The sequence below is a fragment of the Monopterus albus genome, unplaced genomic scaffold (assembly GCF_001952655.1).
Source record: "Monopterus albus unplaced genomic scaffold, M_albus_1.0 scaffold23.1, whole genome shotgun sequence".
Taxonomy (NCBI): Eukaryota; Metazoa; Chordata; class Actinopteri; order Synbranchiformes; family Synbranchidae; genus Monopterus; species Monopterus albus.
This window is the reverse complement of record NW_018127903.1, coordinates 628,733-643,497: the sequence shown is the minus strand read 5'-3', so window position 1 is coordinate 643,497 and position 14,765 is coordinate 628,733. Positions and strand designations below refer to the sequence as shown.

Sequence of the window (14,765 nt, the reverse complement as noted above, 5' to 3'; positions counted from 1 at the left end):
CTAGAAGGGACCTGCCCTCATTAAGTATGTAGGTAATGTAGGGATGTGGAATAGGAGAATAGTGAAATGAGATTTAGAATAGAAAAGGAGGGGAACTTGGGTTGGTAACAAAAAGCAGAAGAGGCAGTGTGATGGTATAGTGAGTTTAAATAGTATGAGAAAGGAAAGGGGGGTGGGGGAGGGGGTAGTTTGGATCAGGTTCCACTCCCGAAATTCAGTTACGTACATTATCTCAGTTTACTCAAGTACTGAACTTAAGTACACATCTGAGGCATGTCTACTTTAGTTGAGTTTTTTGATAAAAGGTCACTTTCATTCTTTTACTTACAGTACTGTAAGCAACATTTTAAATGCATGACTTTACTACTTATAACTGAGTAGTTCTTCAATGTGGCATTGCTACTTTTACTAAGAAAGTAAAATATGAGATTACTGGCTGCAGAAACCATCCAGTCAGTGTGCACTGTGCTGTGAACAAGTGATGCAGCTGGCATTCTGGTTTAGTGGCAATCAACACACACCTCACATAGAAAGTGACATCACATATTCCCTTATATTCTTCACATTTTATCAGGCCTAATTACAAACACATTGTTGGAGAACAATTTTGATCAAATTTTGAATTAAAAAAATAATACTGAAGGTCAAATTTAGGAAAAAATATAACACAAATTTTCCATTTGTTTTTTTCTGTAATAAAAGGCAAAGTTAAACTAACTAATATTATTTTGGCCTATTAGTTTTTTCACATCTATAAATGTGAAGGAAGAGCAACTACTATAGAAGGGTTTAATTGGCTTTTTTATTTTGATATTTGTTGGCAGTTAATGACTTAAACCATGACAATCCTCTCTCCACTTGTGATTATAATTCTCTCCAAACTGCAGGTTTTTAATATCTGCTTTTGCTTGAAGCCCTTTCACAACACCTGATGTAAAACATAACTCAAGGGGCATTTCCCTCTGGTTTAAGCCTGCTGTCAAGGTGCTTGTGGATTATTATTATTATTATTATTATCCACTCCAAAACCACTGAACGGAACCCATTACTTCAAATCACAAAAGAAATAAAGAAACAGAATGAAAAATATCATGGGGAGTGATGGTTATACAGTAAAAATCTTCCTGATGCCTTTGCTAATGGCAATGATGCAACCATTTTTCCAAACATTATAAACCTCAGTGGAAGAAGAAGCAGCAAAATGATAAATTTCAAGATGCCGACTTTGCCATAGGCTAGCACTTAAAGTACACTATCTCAAAAATAAAAATCTTCTTGATAAAGCATGCAGTAACAGACATATCTGAAATGCAGTTGTTGTTGATTTATATAAAAACCTCTGTTCTTTGCGTGTTGCTCTAAAAGCGATTCCTCCTTTGTTCAATCATGAAAAATGTATAGTCCGATTATTACAATGTCTGTCCACCAACCAACTACCCATGGTCCTGCATAAATACATTATAGGTGTTTGTCTTGTATTTAATTTCCCATATCTCTATTGTGCACATTTTGAGAAGCATATTAAGAAAAAATGATAATACACTACTTTGATGTCCATGTTCAAACGAGCGAAGGTTCTGTCTTAGTCAAGACTAAAAAATCATCAACATCAAGGAAAGCCTGGTCTTTATTATGCAGTGTAATAGCCCAACTGTATGGTTCATAAAACTGAAACAGTAAAATCTTAACACTGACTAAAAAAAGCACATGCAGCCTTTTATCTTTCTGAAGTTATTAAAATTTAATACATTCATTTTTTATTTTTACTATTTACTGTAAGGATCCTCTCTAGCCCTATGTGATAATTTATCTTCACAGGTACACATTTTTATTGAACTGTTTACAACACAGACATGATTCTGAGTTTGAGATCAAGAATATACACTGACTAAAACACTGAGTTACTCCTGCCTGAAGCAGTGGATTATCTCTGTGCTGTTTGTGTAAAGCTGATCTGGGAGCAGGGCATTGTTTCAATCCCATTCCATCCCTGGTTGACCTCAGCTTTCTCTTCACAGACACAGTGGTTAAGCCCTCAAACTCGCAGGCCATCCTCCTGCCCCTGGTCAGCATGAGTCATAAGAAACAAGTTTTACCTAGAGTGGGAATCCTGTATGGCTTGCTATACTTTATATTGGCAATAAGTTGCAGCAAAAGGACATATATGTGTTTATCCTCTAGCCATCAACCAGGCAGGACACTTCATCCAGCACTCATTACATCAGTAAACATTTCTGCCTTCCCTCTGTCTGTCTTCTGTTTACCTGAACTTTTCTAGCTCCATCTCTTTGAATCCCAAATTCCTATCTTTTTCTTATTTTCTTATCTTTCTCCATCACACATTCTTGTGCTCTTTATCTCTGAGTTAACATAGTAGAATAAAACTTTCAAAGCTATATTAGATGCTATCTAATCCTACAGCTATACTAAAACATTCCTGTTTTGTCCACAAATAATGTTTAAAGTAGTTTAGGACTATTTGGAGAGGGCCTGCTGGGATTCAGCCCTTCATATTTGTTTCCAGAGATGGATGTTGTACATAGATTGTTTCTAGTTAGCAAAAGCCTGCTTGACTGCACAATGGATCGTGATTAGATTAAAGCTGCACTGTAAAAGCTTTCATTTGTGTTAAAGTGGGTTTTATCTCAGAGGGCGACACAGCCAAAATGGAACACTGCTGAGAAGCATTCTTTGGAAAGAAACACAGACTGAAGGGCATACTCCATGCGCTGGAGGTCTCTATCCTTGACAGCCAGACAACTTTCAAGCTATTTGTTAGGGAAAATAGAATGGGAGTGAGACAGCGGCAGCATAAAGGGTGAAAGAAAGATCATTACAAAGGACAAGGATTTAGAAAAGGAGAGAAAGACAGGAAGGGAGACAGAAGGCCTGGGGAGCACCCATGTCATTACATTTCCCTTGAACTTATGCCAGGGTCCCTCTGCTACCATCAGTCTGATGAAGGGTGGCTGGTGCTATGAGCAGTCAGCCTGGTGAATCACTTCATGGATCACAACACGAAAGCCCACAATGCTCAAAGCCCAAAGACATTGACCCCCACATGTCAAAACAACTGAGTATGCTATGTCCGTATTTACATGCGCAACACTTGACATCTGTGACAGTGATTCTGTCAATGTGTACAAGCATGGAGAAATGTCACTCTTGGGCTAAGGTTCGCCTTTAACCTGATCTCCTGGGCACAGTCAGATTCGTCTTAGTAGGAAACTTGTGTGCTTTTTTTTCTTTACAGATGGACCAAAGGTAATGTCAGTTCAGGAGGCTGCTTTATGTTTTCTAAATGTACTGCAATGTAAAAAACAGGAGGTTTCAATGTTACAAGAAAAGTGCTATTTAATGTCCTGCGTAAGTGGACACATAAGGGGCACTGAGCTATACAATTGTAAACTAATTACATAGTAATATGGAACACTTTAGGTGAAAACCAATAAGTCTACCTAATCCCATTATAAGTCCATTACCTTAGAGAGGGTGAGGAAAGTAGGAAGGAATATATTTTTCATCAGGGGCTTCTGGTCATCACTATAAGAAGGCATCAGGGAATAAGGCATCAACAACGGGTGTTGTCTTTGCTCGGAAAATATACTGGTTAAATACTACGATGCTGAAGAATGCACGAAGTCATATCCATTCATATCAATAGGGGTATGCTGTACATTTATGTATTACCATGGATTACCTTGAGACAATACATACTCAGTTACCGTATAATGTCGCTGAACGTAATGTAAGAAAGAAAATGACACAGAGTACCCACATCATTCATAATAAGATGATTGGTAAAAAGTGCAAATTTCACACAAATATATTTGTAGTTTTACCAAAAAAAACTGCATCTCTTCATCATCCTGAGGTGTAATTATATTACAGATTTTGAAATTGCCACATAGTTAAGCATAACGTGAAATGAGTTTTGTAAGACAGAGAATCATAAAACTATCTGCCTCCTACCTAGTCCCATGTGGATTCCCCAGTAGTTCTGCAGACACTGCAGCTCCTTCTTCATGCCCCTCTTGCAACGGCAGTCATACAAAGGACTAACCAGCAGCACATCCATGGCAGCCTGGCACTCCCTGTTGTTGTCCAGCATGGCTTCCTTCTCCTTACCCACAAGGCACTGGCGCATCACCCGGTACCGAGAGCTGCAGTAAGGGTTCTGGTTGCACATGTCACTCGCCTGGATGCAGTCTACCCATTCTGGCTGAGCTCTGGGCCCAGTCCTGGTGCCTGGAGAACTGGTGGCCAAGGACAAGGGCAAAGCTGAGGGACCATCCCAGGAACTGGCTGCCTGGTCTAGGTGGGGACAGGGGATGGGGGGGTGGCAACACAAAAAAGAGAACTCAGAAATTGTAAATTAATGTGTGACTGAATTTGCATTTGTATATGTGTGTGCAAAGAGAAATCATAGAGCTGATTTCATTTTTAACTTGTCCGTTCTACAGTTTGGATGAGGGATGTACAGAATACATAGGTCTAATGACATGACCATACATGCCACATCATCTTGGAGCAAAACAGTTACCTTCTTCATTTTCCACATCAGTCTAATCCACCTGTCCTTGAGGCCTAGTTATGTCTCATTTGGATTTATATTAAATGATTTACCTGTGCTTACCTGTACTCATTTTTGTTTAGGGGTGGATCTAGAACATTTTGGATGGGGTGGCCACACTCGGGCACTCACTGACAAAGAGGTGGCACTTTTGGAAAACATGTCAAAAGTAAATGAAACCCCTAATTCTATGAAATAATAAACCATACATTGTTAAGCATCAAACTGCTTATTTTTTGTAAAAAATGAGACACACATAGTGTTTTCTTTAGCTAGCTTGGGCTGTGCTCCTTATTCACCCCTGGCCAGAGACATCACTGCTGCACAGTGGCAAGGCAACTCATGCCAAGTACTCTACAGCAACAGAGTCAGAAAAATTAATGCAAATATCATGCATTAATTTTATGCATGACATAAAATAAGACAAATTTGACAAATATCAATTATAAAGCACCAGAATATGTTAGTTCTATTTTGTTAGTTCTGTTTAAAGCAACAGTTTGTCACAGTTTTTCATTTTTCATTCATTAATACTGACAAGCATCACATTTAGACTCTGGCAGGGGTGGCACCAGGGGTGGCCAATGCGATTCTGAGGGTGGTTGGTGCCACCCCTGGCCACCCCCTCGATCCGCCCATGTTTTGATGCATCTAAAGATTCTAAAAGAATCTTTATATTCTCATTAATCAGCGTTTGGAGTCTGGCTTAATAATATGTGATTATATCAAATGAGCATCTAATTATAAACTACATTTATTTCACATCTAGGTAACCAGAAAATGAGGTTACGGTAAGTACACAGTGGTCCACGGAGCAGAGAATCAGGTGATGACGTTTGACGAGAGTGAAGATTCAAACGCGCCTTCACACACACACACACACACACACACACACACACACACGCACACAAAGTACTGACAGTTGTGGTGAAATGACAAGAGAGACCCCTTGTGGCAATCTTGAGTATTGGAGGAGAAGTAGGTACTGCATCAGTATCAGAGAGCAACGGGCAAAAAAAAAAAAGAGTAGCGTGAAGTTAACAAAAAAAATCATATCATCTGTCAGGTGATTTGAAAGGATGCTCAGGCGTTTTTGGGTGGCACAGATAATAGTAATGCTACCTATGATGATGAACGCAGTGATGATGATGATGATGAGGAGGATGAGGAGGAGGAGGAGGAGGAGGATGTTGACGATGATTTATTTTAAATTCAGTCAAAGTGTGCTACTGGCAGGACGATTTTCTCTTTCCTAAATAAAAGCTGTATTGTGCTGCCGCAACAATGAGCTCTTTATTTCTAGTATGGAAGCTGTAGCTGTTTAGCCTTATGGATATAGCCTAAAATAAGTGATTCACTCGCACAGACCAAGTTCGTTTTGTAGCTAAACATAATCTAATCAAACCACGGGAATATATGAACGCCCACCATGTACATTTTTTAAGCGGAATAACCTTGTGCAAGCAACTCCAGCATGAAAAAAGTGGACACCTACCAAATAATGCTCCCTGGCAAAAATTGTCAGAACTTATCTCAATTACCCACCAAATTGACAATTTGCACACAAGTGTACATGCTGAGCATATCTGACTTCTCACCTAAGAGCAGAAGAAAGACGTGCACGCACACCCACACAGTGACAGACTTCATACTTGACTCAGCGGCAAGAAAGATGAGTTGGGATCCAGTTAGGCTAATATTTCCACGTTGGGAAAGGATAATTCCCTTCTCCGGCTCCTTGACCCAGGCGCAGTCTAACTGTAAAAATAATCAATATCCTCATTCAACTCCAAAATAAAGACGCAATTCCGGGAAAAGAACCCTGGACTCCGAGTAATAATCCACTGTTCTTTATAAATAATAGATTAACCACGACACAGGAAAATCCCCTGATACTGAAAAAATAAATAAAAAAGAAAATCAAATACAAATCAATCAGTCAATCCATGAAAGCAGTTTCCAAGGGTCCGTCTGCGCTGCGTTCATACCGAGAAACTACTGAGACTTGATCTCTCCGCATTCTAAGGGTTCAGAATGCTCGCTCCAAATGCCCCTTTGAGACAATTTCTCTCTAAAACATCCCTTAAACTGACGAAAAATGATCTGTTAGCTATGCCAATGTCTTTGACCAGATAGAAGAACTCATCTGAAAGTGCACCAAAACAGTGACCGGATTTTTTCCTCTCACTACTGGCTCCCTCAAAAAGCTGTGCGCTCCTCTGGAGGGAGTGAACGCTTGTTTTGCACTAACTGCATGCGTGTCGAGGCATCACAGCACTTTATAAAGCGGAGTTTCAGCGAGCCAACAGAGGGCGCTGCAGGTGGATGCTCTCAGCATGCTACTAGATCACACCTATGCTCAGTAATATGTAATGTCACCCAACTGAAAAATCACCACGATGTTCATGCGATTTTTCTGCAATGAGCTGAGGGAAAAAAACGCAGTTCTGGTTCCCAGCAGTGACATTAGAGTAACCTCATGTGGCCTGTGTGGTATGTCTTTGACCCACTCTGAAACTGTTGTAATATTTTCACTGAAAGCCACACATTTTGGAAAACTATTTGTTATTCATGAATAACAACCTTCTCACACGGTTTCTATCACTTCCATTGGGGAGTATTCAAGTTCTGTCAAGAATTCAGCTGTAAGGAGGAGGATGCCACAACTGCAGTGCTGGGGAGTAGTGAACTACATGTAATTAAACTAGCACTTTAACTACATTTTGCAGTAGACTGAGTTCGGCTAGTTCATACTGTATTTGTATAGTGATTCAAGTATTTAAATGACTTTTTGCCATTTTTTGTGTAGTTAACTACTGAAACTACAAACAATATTGGGCTGTAAATGTAAATTAATGTTTTTTTTAAAACAAGAGATTCTCCTCTGACATGTAAAAAGATCAATTTATTATTTAAACCAGTGTTCAAGGTGTTCTGTCTAAAAAGGTCTAAGTTACATATTTTTACTTTACTGTTTTAGCTTTAGTCAGATACAGTAAAACAAAATCCAACAAAAATATAATGTTTTTTTTGCCATTTTGTCCTTGTAAAAGTTCAGAAAGGATTATTTAATTTAGGACAGGCTTAGGTCTCAGGTAATAATCTCAGATGAATTGTATTTATTCCTTCCATATGACTTTGTTTGGGCTTAAATTGACAAAACACCTATGAGGGGGGCACCCACCTGACGAGCCACAGAAAGCGCCAAGGGCCATAGCACGAGCTCTGATTGATCGCAATTACTTGTGGGCGTGTGATTGCTGGTTATTACTGTCATGTACAGCAGGAGGCAGGGGTTTTCCCCTGCTTTGAGATGATAATGAGACTGTATTATATTTTGTTGTAATTTTGTATCACATGTACATTGTCAATTTGATCATTATGTTTAGAAAATTATTGGAACTACTCTTTAGATAACCAAACTTTCTCTCCATAGTAGCTTTGCTGTAGTTCAATTTCTTCCAAAGTGAATTGGTAGCTTGCAAAGCTATGCTTTCACTGTAGCTTCTCCAACAGTGCAACTTCAACACATCAAGACAAGAAATAAGCATCTTGGCTACTTACAGTATAGCAAAAAAAATTCCAGTTTAGTTATATCCAGCCAGCAAATGCTGACGTTTTTATTCACATAGTTAATAGTTCAAAAATTAGCTGACATCAGTGGTTCATTTCCATGACCCACTGAATATTCAGAATGATATTTAGGGATAGGGTTGAAAAGTGGACTCAACAATGATGACTTCATTTCAGCAATGTCCCACTTCACAAAACATCTGTGCTTCCTCTGATTGATTGATATAAAGATTTGAAAAACGAGCACAGTGTCGCATATTTGCGCTCAGAGGAAATCCGCTCACAACCCACACAATCTGCAATTTTTCAAAGTAGCTTGACATTAAACAAAATGTCTTTGTTTGCTTCATCGCCTAAATAGTGTCCAGAATGTCATAAATCTTTACAAATCTTGAAAACAAAGTCTCTATTTAGAGACTCTGACAGTGACAAAGTGCAGGGCCACTGGCTCATAATGATGTTTGACTGTCAGCTCAGGCTTCCATCCAAGAGGGAAAAGAGCTTGCTGTTATAATGGCAAAATCTGCCTCATTCTGCCTATATTGGCCCGGGTTTATTTTCGTCTCTCCCCAGAGTTCGAAGTCTCTGTCATTATGAGGATACTGTAAAGTATGATCCACCACCATGAACGTGTCTGTCCTGCATTAGTGTGGCAGTGACTGATGCATCCTAGCCACAAATGTTTGAAGTGCATATTTCAACACAGAATTGCAGTGGTTTGCCTTTCAAGCAACTATTTCCAATATCACAAAGAATTACTCACTGCAGACAAGTTGCATTAACTGTAAAAAGTTTACATATGCATGAGCAGTAGGCTCAGGAGGAAGAAGAAATCTGTAATAACACACAACTGCATGAAATCAAGAGAAAAACATTACCTGCAAACAAAGTGAAAAAGAAGCATTGTGAATTCTCATGCCAGCATCACATAGTGTGCTATGGATAAATCTTCTCCTCACATTATTTTTTTCCTTGAGCCAGGGTGTCAGGTTTGTGGTGGGGGTTTATTCTGGTTGACACTGCACAGTTTACCTTTAATTGCTCCATTCTGACTTTATAAAGCATGGGTAGCTTTTTCACATGCATATGAGAGCCCACAGTGAAGCAGACATGTGCATAGTACCATTCATATACACTTGTGCATGCACAAGATGCTTCAACACCATGAAGATAAGGAACGACAAATCTAGATCTAGAGGACACTGCTACGAGAAATCAGTCCTTCCCAATGAGAAGTGTGCCTAATATGGCAAACCTACTGTAGATGATATTATTACAAATTCATTGGATATGAAGTAATAATACAGATAACAAAGTTAAGCCTCTGTGCAATAAGTTGGGCTCAGTGAGACAGCAGGGGGGTTTGAGAGTGAACTCATGCTTATTCATATGGGTCAAATAAGAACTTTGTCTGAAAATGTCACTTTGAAAGCAGCAGAGACATGCTTAAATAGCAAATTTGTCTTACAGCGTGAACAGATGCCTGCACAAGTGAGAGTGTTTTCAGACAGACTACAATTAATGTGCTTGGCCATTATTCAAACCTGACCCTGATGCATCCACCTCATTTAGCCAACAAAGGGTTAACTATCTAGAATAACAGCTTGAATCAACCATTGGTGCTTAATGTCTCATACAATAATGCTTTAAATTAAAAGGGTGTTGATAAAGGTTCGCTTTGCCTCACAGATTTGCAAACATCTAACTAGAGCCACTTTTATGGGCAAAGGTCAGTGTATCTCTCTTTGCTGGTCAGGCCTGTTGGAAAGAGTACTAATGAATCTGAGCACACAGTATATGCACACACGGACACCCAGGAAAGCGTACACAGAGGTTAAGCATGACTGATTTGATTAAGAATTATGGGCTAATTAATGTGTATCTTGGGAGACATGTGCAGCAGGTTTATTAGGCAGCACAGCCAGAGCTGAGCAGAGAACACGACAAAAACATGTGTTAATTTCCAGTATTAAATTAATTTAAACAGTACACTATAGCTCTGCTCCTTCGTATTTTACTCAGTTTAGTTTAATAGAAAACCTAAAGATGAAACGTCTGCCTGTGTAGTCATGAATTATTGAAGGCTGGGACTTGCTGTTGCAAAATATCTCTTAAACTTTCCCACTCTAACACTTGACTAAAAGTCAATTTAGAAATACTAAAAAACAGCAAAAATGGGTCATGACATATTTGAACTGTCTCTGTACCCAGACAGCGCCTGTGTTAGATGTAGAGCCCCGAGTCAGTTCAAATCAATGTGAGAGGGGAATGGAATAAGTATCAGTGAAGTCTTTTGTGAAGACGGTGGAGCAACAAGCGCAGCTGTTGGCTACTTCTTAGTTTGGGTAAGGCCTGTTGTCTTATTCTACAGTGAAACAATAAGCTGTTCTTGTTCAGATACAAGATCCTACATGTCAGTGTTTATGTGGAAGTGAACTTTATTTGAGTTGTACGTATAAAGCACCCCAATTCTGACGTGGCATGTGCTAGACTCGCTGGAGGCTATCGACCAGGGGAGATCCATTTGTTTTCCAGGCAATTCAGATGTTGTCCATTTCTATCACATTACTTTAACAGAAATTGAATTTCCTCTGATGCATTTTTATGTATCCTAAGTGCTGCTCTGTTCTCACTGGGAGTATAACGTTTCCAGTGGCGTGATGATGCAAAAACACTTTAGATTTAAACAGAAAATACAGGAATGGATTTTATTTTAAGGTGTATATGGACTTTCATGTATTTTTTTCTAAATATTTTCCACATAAAATATTCATCCTTCCGACTAAACGCAACTTGTTCCAGTAGTACTCTTGGCTTTGTCTAAGGGATGGTTCAAAAACTTTACATAAGAACACACAGGACACATTTTATTAGTGGGTTCATGCCCTGATGGGGTTTCTGTCTTGTTAGTGTCAAAAAAAATTACCATTGTAGTGGCAGCACACTGAGGAGAGTCCTATCAAAGAGGTCAAAACAAATATAAGCTCTCTGCATAACCCCCACCCACCACCCAAATTTCAGCGATTTGCAAACAGAGGCACATCTAGCTCATCTTGTTAAACACACCGTGGGTCCCATATGGGATATTGACAGGGACCTCTGCTCTGCCCAGCTCAGTGAAGGTCTTGGCATCCAGAACAAGAAGGAATGAACTTTTCTCCTGGAAAGAGAAATAGAAGATATTAAATATGTTACAATATGTAAAGAAAAAGGTCAAAGAGTACCATTCCCACAATAATGATAGTAAAAGCACCAAACCATCTGTCTACTGTATGCAGTATATTATGGTCACACCAAAAATATCCAGCCAGTTACACAGTAAATACAAGTTAAGATCAAATAAGTCAAAGTAATAGTCTCTGTTGACATTAACAATGTTATTTTTTTCTTTTATAGTTCTTAACTTACTTTTCTGGGTGTGATGATAACTGACAAGACCACTCCATCATCTTCCTCTGTAGCGTTGGGTGAAGCAACAAAGACAGGCTCAGACGGGTACAAGCCAGGATAACGCCACACCTAGACAGGGAAGATTACATAAATACACCCTTCACTCTGAGCTGTTTCATGTAATAAAACCAAATGCTCCCTCTAAATGATAGGGAGACAGCAGGAGGAATCAGAATCAGAATCTGCTTTACTGGCCAGGTGTGTCAGACATACGAGGAATTTGACTCTGGAACATCGGCTCTCAATGTGTATGTACATATCCCCATGGAAGGGGCAAGTAAACAGTAAACCAACATAAGGCTGTGTAATATAACAAAATAAGCAGTATTAACAAGCAACAAACAGTGCAAACAATGCAAAATAAGCTGTATAAACAGGCAGTAAACAATGCAGACAGACAAAGGAATGACTTTGATATGATAATACCCAGCCCAGTTAACAATAAGGTCTCTAAGTAGTTGGTGATTGAAAGAGCACCTTAAGCTCCTTGGTGTGGATATCCATTTTGAGCAGGGAGTCACTGAAGACATGTCCAAAGCCACAGGAGTAGAAGTAGCGGTAAGGCCTGCCATTGTAATGGTGATAGTTGATCTGTGGGAACTCGAGGCCACCATACTGCAGCAGCTCATCACTGTGAAGCTCCTCATGGGTCATGTAAACCTGTAGGGTCAGGAAAAAGTATAGATTAAACTCAGATAAGCATGTTTACATTTTAGCTAAATAAAAAGTGCCTGGTCAGTGCACCAAGAGATTTACATAGCTGTACACTTGATTTACTGAATGCTGTAATACTGTGGGTGCTTGAATCAATACTGTATTATTCTTATACAAGGTCCTGGCCATTCAATTAAAATTCTAAATCCCCTGTTTTCTTTAAAAATATTTGTCTTCAATTTAGTTTGTATTCAGTGTCTGTTGTAGCCAGAAACACCTTCACAGCTGTTTTCAGCTGTTACATGTACACATGGTAATGCCACTCTGTCTGAGAACTAAGACTGAGGACAGTGTCACTCGGGTAGCCATGGCAACTAAAAGATCACCTTTTCTTTCAACATTTCTGCTTTAAACTGCCATAAGAAAATGTTGGACTGTGTGTGTGTGTGTGTGTGTGTGTGTGTGTGTGTGTGGGCGGGGTGCATATAGAAGCTGTTAAATGGCAGTTGTTCTGCTGCATGGTGGACTCTCATTTTGACATAATTTTTATCTATTGTAAGTACTGTAAATTGTTACCTACTGCACTAATTTTACCTCTCCTTGTTTTGTCTTCTTTGCTGTGGCTGTGTAGTTACGCAGTGTGACAAGGTCTTGGTCCAAAGGAGTTTGCTCATCCACAGTCAGGGGGAGGATGTATCTTCTTGGGAGGTTTCTGCACAAGGAGTTATAAAACTGCCAACAGAAATCAGACAAGCTGTGAGTGTGGTTTTGTTGACTGAAAGGTGCAACATAACCTCAGGAGCAATCCAAGTTTTTATTTGGTAGTGATATTGTTTAGAGGGGTCAGCAAGGTGACACAGCGATTAGCGCTGTCGCCTCACAACAAGAATGTTCTCGGTTCGACCCTGGGCTGACCCGGGGCCCTTCTGTGCAGAGTTTGCATGTTCTTCCTTTGCCTGCGTAGGTTCTTTCCGGGTACTCCGGCTTCCTCCCACAGTCTAAAGACATGCAGCTTAGGTTGACTGGTGACTCTAGGAGTGAGTGTGGTTGTCTATGTGTCTGCCCTGTGATAGACTGGCAACCTGTCCAGGGTGTACCTCGCCTCCCTGTGACCCTCCTTAGGATAAGCGGTATAGATAATAGATTGTTTAGAGGCATTTTATGTTATTTCCAGGTAAGTATGCTTTAAAGTAACACACTCTCACCGCATTTGTCATCAAAGATTGCAAAAGATTATTGTATCAGAAGCTGACCAATTTATGAGTGACAAATATGGCTGCCAACTCTATCTGTCAGTAATCTGGGAGGATTTTTTTTTTTCTTTTCGGGTACTCAGAGCATGATTAAGTAACAAAGAGAGACTCCAGCATTCACAGATAGGGAAGATAGATAACTCTGACCTTTCATTTCATTAGAATATGAAAATAAAAACCACTTGAATGAGGGCATTCATAGTGTACTGTACAGGGATTGTCCCTTCAACACTACAAACCAAGGCTGAGGACTAGTGATGCAGTATGTGAAAAATACTATCTTATTAGTCTAAGTATCCTAAATGAACTAAATTAAAATAAAAGAGATGTTCTTGGTGAAAAAGGGTGGCCTTTACACAGGACCATACAAACCTCTCTAACTGGTTCATTTTTTATGATCTTCATATTGTCTGGACATTGCTTAAAGTAAGTAAAACTGAATGAATGAATGGCAATGTAAGAATTCAAACTATGTAAACAATATACTAACTGGACAATTATGGAAACAGAAAAACCATTATACAAAAACCAGTCCTGTTTTCTGAGCTGATCACTGATGACATATATATATATACTGACAGGAATATTTTGTTTTATGTGTGTGTTATTCTGAGCCAAACTCTATGCGTTTACCTTGTCCATCTCCTCTCCAGAGTCTCTGCGGAGGTTCCCCAGTGTGAAGTCTCCAATGACTTCACCATCATCCGCACAGCACATGTCCATAACCAAAAACCCGCTGTCCTCAAAAGCATTGATCTGATGCAGTGTTAACATGGGTGCTGCACGGTACATCACTTCACTCTCCTACTGGGTCATAAATATTAACCGATCAGCACTCAGAATTATTTAAAATTAACAAACGAATAAAGAGTTAGAAAGGCTTTTGGACAAACAAGAAGGTGTACTGCTTTTAACATATGAAGACAAGCTCCCTCTGTGACAGGGCTGTTATTATAATGTTTCTTCACATTTTGAAAGTGGGATTTTCTTTGCTTAAAGGGTATGCTGTGTAATAAAACCAGAAAATTGAAAGTAACAATGTAGGAGAAATGGCTATACTCAGTGTGACTTCATCACAATAAATATGGAACAAACTTTATCATGCATGAAAAGATTAGCTTGCAGCTTTCCTTTCTATTCATCAGTTGGGTGTGTGTGTTTCCAAATTCACATTGTCTTGTATGAAGCAAGTGTAAGGCTGTGCAGTAAGCTAATATTAACCCACCATGCCGGTGTACCTGTTGACCAGGTGGAAGATGGTT

The 14,765-nt window shown here is 39.4% G+C and overlaps 2 protein-coding genes across 2 annotated transcripts in view; both read right to left on the bottom strand.

Annotated features, from left to right (window-relative positions):
* Positions 1-6,812, bottom strand: part of LOC109956969 (GDNF family receptor alpha-2-like) — a 49,802-nt gene extending 42,990 nt beyond the window's left edge. Inside the window, exons 1-2 of the mRNA XM_020594490.1 lie at positions 6,172-6,812; positions 3,973-4,314 (exon numbers count right to left, since the gene is read on the bottom strand). Coding sequence (XP_020450146.1) covers positions 3,973-4,314; positions 6,172-6,223 — 394 coding nt within the window. The 5' untranslated portion in view covers positions 6,224-6,812. The remainder of the gene's footprint in view (positions 1-3,972; positions 4,315-6,171) is intronic.
* A 4,353-nt stretch (positions 6,813-11,165) lies between these two features.
* The window catches only part of bco2l (beta-carotene 15, 15-dioxygenase 2, like), a 9,375-nt gene continuing 5,775 nt past the window's right edge, over positions 11,166-14,765 (bottom strand). The window contains exons 8-13 of the mRNA XM_020594593.1: positions 14,729-14,765; positions 14,137-14,307; positions 12,845-12,982; positions 12,074-12,256; positions 11,555-11,665; positions 11,166-11,306 (exon numbers count right to left, since the gene is read on the bottom strand). The exon at positions 14,729-14,765 is cut by the window's right edge and continues 38 nt beyond it. Of these exons, the coding sequence (XP_020450249.1) occupies positions 11,190-11,306; positions 11,555-11,665; positions 12,074-12,256; positions 12,845-12,982; positions 14,137-14,307; positions 14,729-14,765 (757 nt within the window). The 3' untranslated portion in view covers positions 11,166-11,189. The remainder of the gene's footprint in view (positions 11,307-11,554; positions 11,666-12,073; positions 12,257-12,844; positions 12,983-14,136; positions 14,308-14,728) is intronic.